Raw genomic sequence first — 17,229 nt, forward strand, 5'->3', positions numbered from 1 at the left:
ATGAGCCCAAAACCCTAAGTCACTCACAGAAAAGAAATAATTTGTACCCCTACTCATATTCTAGGAACCATCTTTGGTGAAACACTGCTCATAAATAACCCTAAAATAATATATAACAAACTGTTTCATTTCAGTTATGCATCAGATGATAAATTGCTACATGGAACAGCAATGAGAGAAGAAAGAATCTGTACTTTCTGCAATTTGGACCTATTCTGTACTTCTAATAATTCTTTTACCTTCCTATGAGGAATTTTTTTAAATCTCTGGAAGATATTAATCATTATCCTATTCTGGAATTTATTATATCTAATCAAAGCAAAGGTACTTGAAATTCACATTTTAAGTACCTTACCCATACACTGTAGTAAAATTTGATGTTTTCCTCCATGAGTTTTTATGACTGGCTGTATTTTTCCTACTATAACTTTTGTGACTAGAAATGACAGTGCAAAGGTCAAATAAATGTGCATCGTTAAGCAATACAACCTGACATTTCTAGACAATAACTCCCTCAGATGAAGCAAGATTTTAGGATTCTGAAATAATAACTTTTATTTTAAATGCATTTTAAAGGATAGAGGACTGACAGATTTTTCACTTACACACCACTTTTCAGGCATGTACAGAGGCAGTGTTCTTGAAAGGGACTGGTGTTTCTGAAAAATTACAAAAACAGGGATGGGACGGGTGTTTCACAGAGCATAGGAGGAAAAGGAGGACCGAACTGTTCCCGCCTCCCCAGGGGCCACTGGATACACCGTGGGCTTCACAGGCGGTCTCACTGGGGCTATAGGAGAGAAGTGGGGTAGAGAGGAGGTCATTTCAGGTGGGAGGAGGCAGGGTCACCCGTGGGGAATGTGTAGGCACCACCGAGCGGAGCATGGCGATTCGGGGCGTGAATCCCTGGAAAGGCTAGTGTCCCAGGCCAGGAGCCCAGCACAGCAAATAGACGAATCTGAGTTTTTGGGTGCTGGGCCACAGGGATCAAAGGCGGTGCTAGAGCAAGGGAGGGACACTGCTGCAGTGACCTACCTGAAAGGTCACAGCCCCTCTTACTGTCCCTGTGTAGTCCTGGTCGTCTCTGCCTACTGCACACAATGATTCTGATACAAATATACGAGGACCCTATCTGCTGGAAACTCTTCAGTAATATGAAATTCAGCACACGGTGCATGCTAAGGGTTATTAACCAGGCTTGTGATGCGGTTTCTCGCATCCAGCTTTAAATAAATCAAGCTCTGTTGTTTACGCCAGAATCTTAGACTTGAAAGGGAATTTTGAGATTACTACAGCAAGGCCCCATTATACAGAACACGGAAACAAAATTCTGTGCCCAGGACCATACCACAGTATGGCAGAACCCAAGGTCAAAGATAAATTGTTTTTCAAATGTAAAGATCATGGCCTAACTTGATAAAAGTAGCATCCACCTGAAGAAGGAGTTTTTCAAATAAGTATATTTCTCAAAATTTCATGGGGCATGGGGCCCCTGGATGACTCAGTCGTTGGGTGCCTGGGTGGTTCAGTTGTTAAGCGTCTCCCTTCAGCTCAGGTCATGATCCCAGGATACTGGGATTGAGCCTCACATCTGGCTCCTTGCTCTATGGAAAGCCTGTTTCTCCCACTCCCACTCCCCCTGCTTGTGTCCCCTCTCTCACTGTCTCTCTCTGTGTCAAATAGATAAAGAAGATATTTTTTAAAAAAATTTTCATGGGGCAAAATGATAGTAAAGGCTGCCATGTAAGGACCATATTTATATTCTAAATCTGAGAGGAAAGTTTCAGACTTAACTTGCACTTCAGAAAGGGACCAACCACAGATTTCACTAAAACAGGAATATGAAAAATTAACAGAACTGGAATTTGACATCCCATTTGTAAAAGTGGGTGAAGAGATTCTGTTATGAAATAGAAGAGTTATGACACATATTCTTCTCCCGGTACCAACAATGTTTGCAAACCACACTGTTTTCTGACTTCAAGCCATAGACAATGTCAATTTCTTTGTTTGCAGTTTCATTTGCTTTCTTTACATTAGAAAACCCCAAGTAACATTCAAATTTCAGATGAAATACTGAGCCACCTGTGAAGCCCTCCAAGATCTCCCCAGTGTTCTAGCTGCTCCCCACAATGAGAAGAAAATCTCCCCACTCTAAACTTCAACATTTTCTCATATAAACTAATTTCCATCCTTGCATATACTCTAACACATACCTTATTCATTCATTTTTTTTCCCCATGTCTACTAAATGCCAAGTTCTCCTCCAGGCTCATGATGCAGCAATGAACAAAATAACAAACAAACAAACAAACAAAACCCTGATTCTTGGAACTGACATGATAATGGGTGAAGAGGACAAGAAACAAAATGACAAACCTAAGCAGAGACGAGGATAGATGGTACTGGAGAAAGAGAGATAATTTTAAACGAAGTGATCAGCAAACACCTTACCGGGTATAACTGAATGAAAACCTGAAGGAGGTGAGGGAGCAAAGCTCACAAGTGACTAGGGAGAATTCTTCAGGAAGGGGCAACAGCAGGTGCAAAACATATCCCTGAACCAGGGATATGTCAGGCACATTCATTTAAGAGCAAGAAAGCCCAAATGCTTGGAACAGAGTGGCCAAGGCAAAGATCAGTAGAAAAGAAGTCTAGAGGGGCACCTGGGTGGCTCAGTCAGTTAAGTGTCTACCTTCATCTCAGGTCATGATCCCAGGATCCTAGGATCAAGACCCACATCAGGATCCTTGCTTAGTAGGAAGCCTGCTTCTCCCTCTCCCTCTGCCTGCCACTCTGCCTACTTGGGTTCTCTCTCTATCTTTCAAAAATAAATAAAGTCTTTTAAAAAAAAGTCTAGAAAAGGAGCAGGAGCCTTTGAAAAGTTGGTAGGATTAGTAACTTGAAGGTAGTGATGGAGAATGATTTGTTGAAGTTGTGGTACTACAGGGAATGAGCTGTAAAGTGAGTTGTTAATGGAAAATGGGATACTTGAAATTAGGAAAGGGTTTGTTGTGGGTAATAATAAAGTCTAGAGTGAGGACTGAGGTAAAGTGGAGGACAAGATTATCACAAACGAATAGAAAGTGATCTAAACTAATGGTAAGAGATTCAAAGCTGGAGGTTTTAAAGAGGAGGGAGGGGTTATCTAATGCAGAAGGAAGGGCCAAGGAGGACACCTAACCCTGCCTCCAAACCCAACTAGGTCAGGAAGAGAAAATAACTACTTGAGAAGACTGCAGAGAAAGTTAGGTTCTTCAAGAGCAATAGGTTTTAATTAGAGTAAAAACACGAAGGGATTGTTCAGAAAAAGCACTGATAGAAGGGATTATGCTAATGAATGGCCGTTCCTAAGGGCAGAGCAGCAGAGTTTGAGCAGTTGCAGGGCATTGGGTTGTACAGATGTGGATTGTACAGAGGAGCCCGAGATGGGCTGGAGTGAGGAATTTATGATCTGAGCTTCTTGTGAGGACTGGCAGGATCAGTCCTAACAGTCGTAGGACAGCAGGAGAGAGAAACAAGTGCTGGGAGGAGGGGAGGGAGGAGCATCTGGCCAGCCAGAAGTCTCCTCTGTAGTCTTGACAACGGATGCCTAAAGGCATAAGAAACAGTCTTACTTGAAGCACAAGGGGCCACCTCACCTTGCTTATTCTTCTTTTACTTTAGCATCACATACTGTCTCCTTTTCCATATTAGATCATAAGCTCTTTGAAGTGACTAAGAAATTTTACTCATCTTGATGTTGCTTATTGATTGCCAGTACTAAGCTACTCAATAAATATATGCTCAAAAACAAGTCATACTTCTTACTGGATGGAAGGACTGGTTGAAAAAGTCAAAGTATTTCCTACTCACTCTTCTAAGAACTCTCTAGGGCTCCCCAATTCCTGATATTCTTCTGAGTCTAGTCCTAGAAGACAGGTGCTGTTACAAAACCTGTTGTGCCCAGTCTGCTTGTGAAAAGGCCAAAGATATCAAGGCCTCCCTTTCCCTATGGTAAGAAGTAAAAATTCTGCTTATAATGGTATTTCTCTCACTGATCACTTCTTTTTTTTTTTTTTTTAAATATGTCTATTTATTTATTTGACAGAGAGTGTGCACAGAGCAAGGGGAGCAGCAGACAAAAGCAGGCTCCCTATTGAGCAGAGAGCCCAACACAGGACTTGATCCCAGGACCCAGGGATCATGACCTGGGCCAAAGGCAGATGCTTAACCAGCTGAGCCATCCAAGCTTCCCTCACTGGTCACTTCTTCTTCAGGAGGAGAGAATCAAAAGCCAAGCCAGAGTAAAATTCTCCAAGGACACTACAACCTGTTGTGAGTTTTCTGGGGAATGTAGCCAGTCCTCACATGGCCATGCTTGGTGACAAATGATAAATGTCATGGTCTTCTTTTTTTTTTTTTTTAAAGATTTTATTTATTTATTTGACAGACAGAGATCACAAGCAGGCAGAGAGGCAGGCAGAGAGAGAGGAGGAAGCAGGCTCCCTGCTGAGCAGAGAGCCCGATGTGGGACTCGATCCCAGGACCCTGAGATCATGACCTGAGCCGAAGGCAGTGGCTTAACCCACTGAGCCACCCAGGCGCCCCTGTCATGGTCTTCTTACAAGAAAGGATCTGACAGGGTGCCTGGGTGGCTCAGTGGGTTAAGCCGCTGCCTTCAGCTCAGGACATGATCTCAGGGTCCTGGGATCGAGCCCCGCATTGGGCTCTCTGCTCAGCAGGGAGCCTGCTTCCTTTCCTCTCTCTCTGCCTGCCTCTCTGACTACTTGTGATCTCTGTCTGTCAAATAAATAAATAAAATCTTTTAAATAAATAAATAAATAAATAAAGGATCTGACAATCCTAGACATCTACATCACCATGAGGTACAAGCCAGCCTCTGAACTACTAAGGAGTTGATAAGATATGGGCCTAACGGATGATTTGATGTGGAGACAGGGTTGTGGCAGGAAAAGCAGAGAATTCAGAAACTGACCTAGAATCAGACACTTTACAAGTATGTGACCAAACAGCTGGGTCTCTACCATAAGGTGACCACCACTAACTGTCTCAGCAGGGCCTCACCAAGGCAAAGCCTCTGTGGCCAGGCCTAAGTTTGGCAACAGGCCTCCGTCTGACCTAACATGCAAGGCTCTCCAGTTTTTCAAGAACATAAAACCTGATTATATCGTTCTTTTGTTTAAGTTGATTCAGTGGCATCCCATTACCTTTAGCCTAAGCCTGAACTCCCTTACATGCCCCAGAGGTCCTGCAGGTTGTAAACTCTACCAATCACTCCATTTCATCTCTCCTCTCTTCTACCACTTTTCCTCCCACACTTCATATTCCAGCAACTTTAAGTTCTTTCCATTCCTAAAACATTCAGTTTTGTACTTGCTGTTGACCTAACACCTTCTAAATGCTTTTAACACTCTTCACTCAGCTAACTTTAAGGTCTTAGCGTACATGGCACATCACATGCTCAGAAAAGTGCTCTTGCCCACTAGATGGGTCAAGTCTCCTGCTACAATATTTTACATCATACACTGATCTCATGTCTCTGTAATTACTCATTTAATGTTTTCTCTCCCCCCAGTCCATTATTTCTACGAAGGCAGCAGCTGTGGCTACTTAAGTTACCATTGTATCCCCAAGGCCTTGTCCAATGACTGCAATATCACAGACGCAATTTAAAAAACAAACAAAAAAGTAAGGTAGGTATACTGTTCTGCTGTCCTGCTTAACACAACTGATTGTGAGTGCCATATTTTTCAGGCTACCCAGCTATAAGCTGAGAACCTTTCCCTTACTGCACCCAGAAATCTATCTTCAGGGATGCCTGGATGGCTTGGTTGGTTAAGCATCTGCCTTCGGCTCAGGTCATGATCCTAGGGTCCTGGGATCGAGTCACGTATTGGGCACCTTGCTTAGTGGGGAGACTGCTTCTCCCTCTGCCTACTATTCACCTGCTTGTGCTCTCTCTCTCTCTCTGAAAAATAAATAAATAAAATCTTTTTTAACAAGTAAAAAAGAAATGTATCTTGAATACATTCAGTATCTTTTAAATGAATAAATCCCATAAAATAATTTTTTTTAAAAAACCCAAATGTTCAGTTCAATAAAAGAGAATACAGGCCACCTAAAATACTATATTCACTTTATTTCTAATTTTTCTACTGGTTTTGATAACATTTAGAGAAAGAATAAATGAAAACAAGGCACTACTGTATCACATCAAGAAATAATTTTATCCAGCGAGAATTCAAATGGAAGATATATTTAACATCAACTCATATATTAGTAACTTATATACTTATTATTAAGTATGACATCATTAAAGCACAAAATAGTCTCTTGCAATCCCAACCAAACTTCTGGTCTCCCTTATGTGTCACTCCCATGACTACCAACCACTCACATAAAGAGACTAGGGAAAATTTATTGGAGATGGTTTTCCTGGAGATTCGTAAAATGAAAGACAAAGTAAGTCAAATAAAGCATAAACAGCAATGGGGCCCAGAATTTACTCTGGAAAGGCTGCCTAAGGCACTACCAAAAAAACAGTTGTAAATCCCTGATCTGACTTTGAAATGTTATGATCTTAAAAATTTCAGTTTGAAGCACAAGATGACATGACCATACTAATTGGTATGTTATTTTCTCAGTAAAGGCATATTTGAAAAATATTATGTCTGTCCAGGTCACTGTTACCCCAATATGTGTTTGTAATACAGGTGTTTATATAAGATATGAAAATCAACTTGGTTATTCTTTTAATGCATTTTAAGAACTAATGACACTTGAATGAATGGTGGCACAATAGGGAAAAGGACTATTTTTACATAAAACAATACTAAATCAGCATGTGATGAGGTGAATTGGTGAGATTGTAAGAATTTTACAAAATGGTAATTTAGAACCTTAAATGCTTTCATTCAGAACTGCAAAAAAAGGAATCAATTATTCTCATTTGCTGGAATCACAGTTCTTATGAATAATAACATCTACTAATGAACCTGATCAAGAATGAGTAAAAAAAAAATTTAAAAATGAGAATGAAAAATAAAATTAAAATTGGAATAATTCTTGTTAAGACCAGAATACAAAATTATGAAGACCAAATCCATTTGACAGTGGTGGCAGAAGTATTTGGAGGTTATTTGGCTCACGAAAACAACGAATGCTCCTGACCAGTGGTTTTGGAGTGACTTGGCTACAACCAGGAGCTAGTTAAGTAGACTGAGAAGGAGGCCCCGAGAGTAGGGCTCTGGACCTGCTCTGGACCTAGAGAAGCTCTACTTCTCTGTTTTACTGTACAATGAGAATGTGTGTGTGTATATATATATTTTAAGGCTTCAATTTGTTAAAAAACCACAGCAATATATATATGCTATTCCCCAGCACACAAAGAGAATTGAAATCAGGACATATGAGACAAAAAGGCTCTAAAATTCTGGAAGAATGATCAGTTTTCTTCTGACTTAACTAATGTTAAAGTAACTTGTCAACTGAGATATGTCACAGGGTAACAGACTATTCATTAGGTACCTTCAGCTAATAGCACATGCAGAGGCAAGCTAGCTAAGTGGGAAAGGAGGAACTGCTCACATGAGCTAGACAATCACAACAACAAGCAGGTCTCCTCTTTGGCCTGACCTTGGCAACAAGCTGTTTCTGAGAAGCCAAAATTCTTGATGGCTGAGAGCTCATCTCCTTTAGACATTTCAGAGAACAAGCTGTACGAGCTGTGGTACAAGTTTTCAATAAGACTGAAAGGCATGTCAGCAAGGCACTGGTGCATCCACTTAAGGACAGAGGATAAACACATAAATTTTAACATTAAATTGTTAGAGATGATTGGCCAACCTACGAATATGCATAGTACTTGGCACATAGGTCCTTTAATAAAATGTTACTAAATCTATTCTGAAAATGTCATGTTTGCTAAGTAATATGTTCTAAAGGGTAAAAATCAGGAAAAAAATTCTGCTCTAAAAAGAAAAAAAAAAGGATGTAAAGTCCACTCTATCCTAACGTAGCAGTGGGGAATTTTTTTTTTTAAGTTATAACAGGTTTTTAGGCTTAATACATACATTTTGGGCTTGGGAAATAACATAATTAAAAAGCAAAATTTGATTTTGATTAATATAAAACCACTATCATGAGTTTAAAAATCAGACTAAAAATGTTACTAATAAAAGGGAGAAAATGTCTAAATGAATCTGCACAAATGTACAAATCAATGTGTGAAAGCTTAGCAAGGAAAATATAAAAATTGTCTTTTTTTAATAAGTATTTCATTAGGAAATGGAATTCTGAATTTTCCGTTATATATTTGGTCCTCATAGCTTTCCTGGATAAAGCAGTCCTAACCATTTTAATAAACTCCAACTAAAATACTCTAATAATGTTTAATCTAAGCTAACCTATCATCTACACAGATATAAAATTCTGAATGTCACATACAGTAAATGAAAAGGTCAAATCTGACTATGTTTACAGTATTCTACAATGAAAATAAAAAATCTAGGAAGGCAAATAAAAATGGCTTACTTACATGAGGTTCTTTTTATTTGTTGATTGTACATTTTAAGAATTGGATATATGCCTTCCCTTCTCATCCAGTATTTTTTAAGAAGTCCTAAGGTGAATGCATACTGTTTTGTAAACTGCATTGTCAAAACTGCAGCAAAATTTAGGCAAAGTGAATGTAGTTTTATCCCATGGAAAAGCACTGAATACAGTTATAGGAACAAATTCAGTATCATCTAATTTAAGAAGTTCTTGTCATCAGGTATGGTTATGTTGGTTTGTGAAACATATATTGCCTAGAACAAAGTACACCAATCTGCAAATCACAACCCAGCAATTTTCATTCTTTCTATTGACAAACATTCAGAAACCGTATTTTCACCATATGAAAGTAAACAACCACAACCACCAAATCAACTTTTCTCAAACAAGTTTCTAATCCCCACAGTGTCACTGCACGTCACTAGCAATCACTGCATTATTGAGCGAAGATTAACTTAGCACTTCCCTCCAAAAAAAAAGTATAAAAAGAATGCTTTTTACATCATAAATGCTGGCGATGAAAAGCATGTAAAATAATAGATTCATGATTCGGGGTGGGAGAAGAATCCATTGCTCCACACAGCACAAAAGAATTCTGCTCAGGCAGCCATAGCTCTTTTCATTTCTTAGCTGGGTTCTTGGGAGGAAGGAGTTTATATGTGTTGAAGTAGCCCACCACCTGCTGGGGGATCTCTGCCAAGACACACTGAGCAAGCGCTTCTTTCGGAGCCTTATAAAAAAACAAAATCAGAGTGACTTTATTAGTAACCAAATTCTTACTGGCATTTTGATAACAGACTAGGAATAGCTCACCTGTCAGTAAAAAGCAGTAATTCCCAATTCCTAGGCTTATATCCTGTCTTAGGAACAGTCTGTGAAACACAGAATGAGCTAAGTAACCAATGTTACTTAGGAATGCTATATTACCCAGTAATATTTATCAAGTCCTTTTTTGGTGCCAGCATTTTGGCATTTGATAATTACTTTTTTCTTTAACTTTAAAGGTGGGTTTTTTTTTATTCACCTGGTATTAATTTAACTTTTTATTTTGAAATAATTACAGATTCATAGGAAGTTGCAAAAACAATATTCACCCAGTGAAGATACTACCTTTCAAAGGTAGTATCTTTTATAACTATAGCAGAATATCAAAACCAAAAACACTGACAATGGTACAGTTCATGGGCCTTATTCAGATTTTACCAGTTTTATTTTACATGCACTTATTTGCATGTGTGGATGTAGTATTCTATATAAGTTTATCACCTGGATAGATCTGTATAACCATCACCACAATCAAGATATAGAACGGTTTCATCATCACAAGGATCCCTAACATTAACACTTTTAATCACCTTCCCCCACACTCATACACTGGCTCCTGGGAACGTAAAAAAGCATAACCATTCTGGAAAAGTTCAACATTTTCTTTAATAATTAAACAGGCAATAATCATACGACCCAGAAACTGCACTTCTGGGTATAATAGAGAAATAAAAAATTATGCCCACACAAAAACCTGTATATGAATGTTTATAGCAGCTTTGCATATAACAGACAGAAACTGAAAACAATTAAAGATGTCCTTCAGTGGATGAATGGTTAATACCTACACCGTGAATATTCCTCAGCAATTAAAAGGAACATATGCAGAAACAACCCTGCAGAAAATCTTGCTGAGTGGGGGAAAAAAAAAAAGCCAATCCTAACATTTCTATAACATTTTTGAAATGACAAAATTATCGAAGTGGAGAACAGATTAGTGGTTGCCAGGGGTTACAGGGGGGTGGATGTGCAAGAGAAGTGGGTATGGCTATAAAAGAGCAACTTGAGGAGTCTTGAGAGGATGGACCTTCATTGTTTATCAATGTGTATACCCTGGTCATAGATTCCGTGCTGTAGTTTTACAAGATGTTACCACTGGAGTGAACTGGGTAAAACAAAGTCCTGAGAGATTTTCATCAGATTAACTTCCAGTCTGGCAAATTCATCATATACTTGTATAGGGTTTTTCTGTTGTTACATACATAGGTAAAGATAAAATACATTTTAAAACATTTGCAGCAACACCACTTATATAACAATTCATCATATAGACGGCAAGAGGCGTGCAAGTATACAACTTAAAGCAAAACTGCAAAATCAAATCAGGGCTCTTTAAACCCAAACTCCATACATCCTCTAACCCCAGACACCTATTTCACTACGTGGTGATGGACTGGTGAAGGTCTGTGTTCAAACTCCTTACTGTGCATGAAGAATAAGGAGGAGTGGTACTCACGTTCTGGAATTGTCTGAAAGGCACAAACTGGACGATATCTCGGATGGCTACCTCGCCTGATGGGGAGCGGAGACTTCCACCATCACCATCCAGAAACTCCATGGCACTGAAGTCAGCACCTCCTACTCCGACAATGATGATGGACATAGGCAGCTTGGCAGCATTAACTATAGCTTGTCTGGTCTCATCAAGGTCTGTTATCACACCATCAGTAATGATTAAGAGCACATAATATTGCTGCCAGAAAGAAAATTATATCCACTGAGCGGGTTGAGCTCCCAAACAATAAAAGCAATGGTTAAAAACGTCTCCAGCTTGATGAGTCATTCAAGTCTCTTTCTTGCTCATTTTCCTTGCCAGTCTCTACCCAGGATACCAGCTACATAAAATATTCTAACATTCTCTAATGACAAGGAAATGTATTCATACAAAAATTATAGGTTTATTAAAAATGAAACAGACCACAAAATAGGGTTAGCATAAATATAAAGAAGTAAGACATCTAAATGTCAAAGATTAAACTTTTAATGAGCATAGGAATAAATACGTTAACATAAGTGTTAAATATGTTAAAGTACTGATCAAGGAGTAAGTGGTAACTCTGTTTCTAAAAGGTCAAGTATGGAAGTAGAATTGTTTATCAAACTAAAGTGCATTAAAAAAAAACGAATAGGTCTGGGAGCGGAATCTTTCTCTCAATTCTCTCATTTCTGATAAACATTTTTAGAGGTTGGTAAATATTACATAAAATTGTAACTCCACCTTTTGGGTCATTTAAATCTAGAATGGAAATAAGTTTTATAATAAAGCTAACACAAGCTGGGTGTTTACTCTGCCCCAGGCACTGTGCACTTTATAGGAATTATCTTAGTTCACATTTCAGCAGTCATATGAGGTAGTTATCTCTACCCTACTTTTAGATATAAAAAGTTATGAAGCTAAGAGAGATTTGGTATCCAGGTCCAACAGATAATGGTTATCTAATCCAAACCCTTTGAATACAGTTAGTGATTTTTCATCAGCAACTGAAATTATAAATTTTCTCAATTTGTTAATTTGTTAAGTCTACCTTTGAAAAGGCAGATTTTAGTAATTTCTTTTTAGTAAAACCTATTTACAAAAATTAATTTAAATGGCAGAGAAAAGATTCACGAGTATAAGAGTTATTTTTTTGTTGTCTTGTACTTAATGATCACTAATATAACAACAGTTGTTACTCCCAAACCAAGGATAGCCATATGTTATTACTTCATTCTTTGTATATCAATGGGCCAAATAAATGGAAAAAAGGCATCAGAAGCGACTACCAATCCAAATTCTCCTTGTCCCCTGGTACTATAGCACTTACAGAAGCTGTCTGTTGTTGGGTGGCTGCAGCAGCAAACCTAGCCACATGGTTTATGATTGGAGAAAAATTAGTTGGTCCATAGAGTTTTATCTGAGGAAGGCAGGCCCGATATGCCTCTACAATGCCTTGGATTCCTAAGCAAAAAAAAAGCAGAATTAAAAATTCTCAAACACAATTTAATTGTTCATTGTTTACCATACTGGCTAATTTAATTTTATATGTGTGAATGTGTGTGTGTGTGTGTAAATATCTATTGCTTTAGTTAAAAACTATATTCAAAAGTTCCTCTTAAACCATGTATTATAAAACTTCATAGCTATGCTCCATTGCAAAAACCTATAAACATTACCGTCCTCCAATAAAAGAGATTTATTTTCATCTCAGCCAAATTATTCATTAATCTACAGTGGGATTGTTATATTGCATAATTTTTGTATTTTAGGAATAAGACTTTAATGGGAAAAGAATTATGAAAAAGTTGCTGCATCTCACAACTGACAACAAGAGGTAAGAAAAACGTATTGAATAAATGGAAAAACTTTTGCACATGAGGCCAAAGATTCTGCAAAGTTGGATGGTTATAAACCTAACTGCTAACTGTAGTCAAGAGTTAGTAGTCGGGGCGCCTGGGTGGCTCAGTGGGTTAAAGCCTCTGCCTTTGGCTCAGGTCATGATCCCAGGTCGTGGGATCGAGCCCCACATGGGGCTCTCTGCTCAGCGGGGAGCCTGCTTCCCTTCTTCTCTCTCTGCCTGCTTGTGATCTCTGTCAAATAAATTGATAAATCTTTAAAAAAAAAAAAAAGAATTAGTAGTCAATAACTTAAATGTTAAGCATGATATGGGAAATTGTATAGTCATAAAAATTCATTTCAAGGTTATGTATTACATTTTGCTGCAGAAATACCAATGTGTTTGTTTATGCTGTACTTCCTGGGCCTGCTGGGATGCTGTATAGTGAAGATTGGGCAGGGCCATTTAACTAGCTTTAACCAAGCATGTAAATGGACATGCCATTCATGTCTAAGTAGACATTTTAAGAGCCACTGCCTGTTTTCACCAGCGATCTGGCTCTTTCCCTCCGCAAAGGGAGTAACACATCCCAGATACAGTCCTGAGTCCCAGAGTAAGAAGAAACATAGAGCAGACTAGCTACATGTAAAGAGATATATAAATAAACTAGTTTATATATAAATAAACTATTTGGGGGCAGACTCTCTCAATTCTCTCATTTCTGATAAACATTTTTAGAGGTTGGTAAAATATTACATACATAAAATTGTAACTATCTTTTGGGTCATTTAAATCTAGAATGAAAATAAGTTTTATAATAAAGCTAACACATGCTTTATAAAATAAACTATTGCTATTATAAACAGAAATAGAAATAGAAACCATTGCTATTATAAATCACTGAGGGTTAGATTGTTTATTACAACAGCACAACTTAGTGGAAGCTAAGTGGCATTCCTGGTAAAAGCACTGCTAGTGAAGCTTAAATGCAACATACACGCCTGTGGAATCCAGCCCTTATGTCAGAGTGTCCAGGATGCAGGTAAGATACTAGAAATCCTCAAGAACTTCCCCCATACTTGTTGAGATCATCAAGGAAATCTGCCTAAAAAGATTTTTAATGTAGGGGCACCTGGGTGGCTCAGTGGGTTAAGCCTCTGCCTTCGGCTCGGATCATGATCCCAGGGTCCTGGGATAGAGCCCCACATCGGGCTCTCTGCTCAGCAGGGAGCCTGCTTCCCCTCTCTCTCTGCCTGCTGCTCTGCCTGCTTGTGATCTCTGTCTGTCAAATAAATAAAATCTTTTAAAAAATAAAAAATAAACATTACAGAAAAAAAAAAAGATTTTTAATGCAAACCAAAACAGATCTGTTGCTTAAAAGATCCCCAACAGAGCAGAGATCAAGAAGGAAAAGAAGTAGATACTTGACTTAAAACTTTCACAAGACCAACTCTCTTAACATTTAAGAGTTCTAATTCACTCCTCTAAGTCACTTTGAACTTAGGAAGAAGTCAGTCCAGTACTAACAAAAATAGTATTAACATAGGCCAGCAGTAGGATCTTACCACAATGATATGTACTGCAGAAAATTTGGGTACCCAGAGCAATAATACTCTTTCATTTTTATCATCTCAGCTTGCTTTTCAATCTGAAGATACATAAACTATTAATTAAATTTCTTTACAAATATCAATTGCCTCAGTTCCTCCACTAAAATTAAGTTATGCCAAAATCCTTCCTTGCAATTAAAGGAACATTTTGTTGGAATAATTTGTATTAGGGTTTGTTTGTTTTTTTTTTAAGATTTTATTTATTGGTCAGGGAGAGAGAGAAAGAGTCACAAAAAGAAAACTAGGTAGGGAATTTAAGTAAATCACAAGTAACAAACTAGTAACAAGTTTGAAGAAAAAAGACAAGGAACAAGACAAGTAACAAAAAGACAAGTAAGAAAAAAACAAGTAAACTATTAAGGTATTCAGTATAAAATCTTCCTGTTTTTTAGCTTACCGTTGCAATAAGGATTGGATGGATTAAAGTTCATTGGAAATTCATGTGAAACCTGCCAAAAGAGGAAAGGATTGATAAAACCTGTTTTGCTTTTGTGGGAGGCAAATACTTAAAATAAGATTTCCTCTTACCTGCCACTGAGGAGGTATCTGAGCTCCAAAACCAAAAGCTGGAAACATTTTATCACTAAAAAGAAAATTCGTAAAAAACTAAAAGATCATTTTTTTCAAAATAGAAAATTTTATCTTTACTCTTAATAAAACCAATAGTTTTTTATTTTTTTAATTCAAAATCTTAGGAAAATATAAAGATTAAACCCATAGTAACCACCAGAAAGAACCAATGTTAACATCTGGCAACAATCATTCTAAGTATTTTTCTGTGCACTGAAGGAGAAAAATGTTTCTCTCTATATATTTATAAAAATGGAGTTTGTGGGGCGCCTGGGTGGCTCAGTGGGTTAGGCCGCTGCCTTCAGCTCAGGGCATGATCTCAGGGTCCTGGGATCGAGTCCCGCATCGGGCTCTCTGCTCAGCAGGGAGCCTGCTTCCTCCTCTCTCTCTCTGCCTGCCTCTCTGCCTACTTGTGATCTCTCCATGTCAAATAAATAAATAAATCTTTTAAAAAAAAAAAAATGGAGTTTGTATTCATTTTATAACATGCTATTTTCTACTTAAATACTATATATCATTTTGCTGAATAAATATGTAGATAAATCCATAAAGCTCTGAAAACCACAAGTTCATTGACTTATAGCAAATGCATTTGGCAGCAAAACCTGACATCAACTGACACGAGATTATTTATAGCTTTTATTCATGCCACTGATTATGAATATTCATACATTTGGCCACAGAAACATGGTGCAAATGCCACATATAAAATTCTCACATTTTTTGTAGCAAAATGTATGAATATTTGGTCCCAATTGTTTAGGGATAAGGGATTATGCACCTGAATATATAACATCATGTGAATGGCTTCCATGTATTCCACCACTTTATGGATATTCTCCCCCAACTAATAAAGATCCAATGTTTTGCTATCACAAAACACTGTAATGAACACACTAATCTTTCTGCTAGGATATAAATGTATATTATCTCATATATATATATATATATATATATATGCTTTTGTGGGAGGCAAATACTTAAAATAAGATTTCCTCTTACCTGCGGGGTGGCATATATATATATATATATATATATTTATATTTATATATATATTTATATCTCCTGAGGAGATATATATATATATATTTATATCTCCTAGCAGAAAAATTAGTATGCTCATTATGTTCATTATGGTATATTCACTCAGTAAAATACATATGAATATATATTTTAATTTACTCATCGGAGAGAGAGAAAGCACACAAGCAGGAGGACAAGCAAGCTGAGGGAGAAGCAGCCTCCCTGCTGAGCAAGGATCCCAATGTGGGACTGAATCCCAGGACCCTAGGATCATGACCTGAGCCAAAGGCAGATGCCTGACTGACTGAACCAACCAGGCGTCCCAAAAGGATATATTTTTTTAAGATTTTATTTATTTAGTGTCACAGAGAGAAAACACAAGCAGGGGGAGTAGCAGGCAGAGGGAGAAGCAGGATCCCTGCTGAGCAAGGATCCTGATGTGACATGATCCCAGGATTCTGGGATCATGACCCGAGCCGAAGGCAGGCACTTCACCGACTGAGCCTCCCAGGCGTCCCAGCTAGGATACTCCTTTTAAATTAGTTTTTAATGAATGGTTCTTTTTGTGTTGAGGATAGAACCTGAGTCAGACACATCAGGAGTATTTTTCCCAGTTTGTAGTCTGCCTTTAACTTTGTTTAAAATATACTTCCTTGTATAGTTTTCAATATTAATGTGAACAAATAAAATTTCATTCATGATTTCTGCCTCTGCTGTCTTGCTTAGCCTTCCTCACTGCAAAATTATAAACAATTCACACATATTTATTCCTAGAATGTCCAAGGTTTGATTTTGATATTAAACTTCTAATTCACCCAGAAAGTCTTATGGGGTAGGATATGAAACAGAAACTGCCACTCTCTATCTGTATCCATTCTCTCCCTTCTTAATAATGGAACACCTGTGCTAGAGACTACACTAGCTCTTCTGCAGCTTCTCTGGGCTGCATGTGGCCAGGTGGTGGATAGATTCTAGTTAAGAAAATATGAGTAGGGGCAGCTGGGTGGCTCAGTGAGTTAAGCCGCTGCCTTCGGCTCAGGTCATGATCTCAGGGTCCTGGGATCGAGTCCCGCCTGGGTCCTGCTTCCCTTCCTCTCTCTCTGCCTGCCTCTCTGCCTACTTGTGATCTCTCTGTCAAATAAATAAATAAAATCTTTAAAAAAAAAAAAAGAAAAGTAAAGAAAATATGAGTAGAAGTGGTCATCAGTTACTTCTGAATCAGGATGCCCCAGGAGGGAAGTCACCTGTACTCACTCCCAGTTGCCCATCTCCTCCTCCCACTGACTAGACAAGATTAGAAGCACAGCAGCTGCCTTGGACCCAGGGGTAGA

General features: G+C 38.1%; 1 protein-coding gene across 1 annotated transcript in view; it reads right to left on the bottom strand.

Moving 5' to 3' along the window:
- Window positions 1-6,122: 6,122 nt before the first annotated feature.
- Window positions 6,123-17,229, bottom strand: part of CPNE3 (copine 3) — a 50,797-nt gene continuing 39,690 nt past the window's right edge. Inside the window, exons 12-16 of the mRNA XM_059166080.1 lie at window positions 14,834-14,888; window positions 14,703-14,754; window positions 12,186-12,319; window positions 10,838-11,074; window positions 6,123-9,286 (exon numbers count right to left, since the gene is read on the bottom strand). Coding sequence (XP_059022063.1) covers window positions 9,176-9,286; window positions 10,838-11,074; window positions 12,186-12,319; window positions 14,703-14,754; window positions 14,834-14,888 — 589 coding nt within the window. The 3' untranslated portion in view covers window positions 6,123-9,175. The remainder of the gene's footprint in view (window positions 9,287-10,837; window positions 11,075-12,185; window positions 12,320-14,702; window positions 14,755-14,833; window positions 14,889-17,229) is intronic.

The sequence above is a fragment of the Mustela lutreola genome, chromosome 3, assembly GCF_030435805.1.
Source record: "Mustela lutreola isolate mMusLut2 chromosome 3, mMusLut2.pri, whole genome shotgun sequence".
NCBI classification, from domain to species: domain Eukaryota; kingdom Metazoa; phylum Chordata; class Mammalia; order Carnivora; family Mustelidae; genus Mustela; species Mustela lutreola.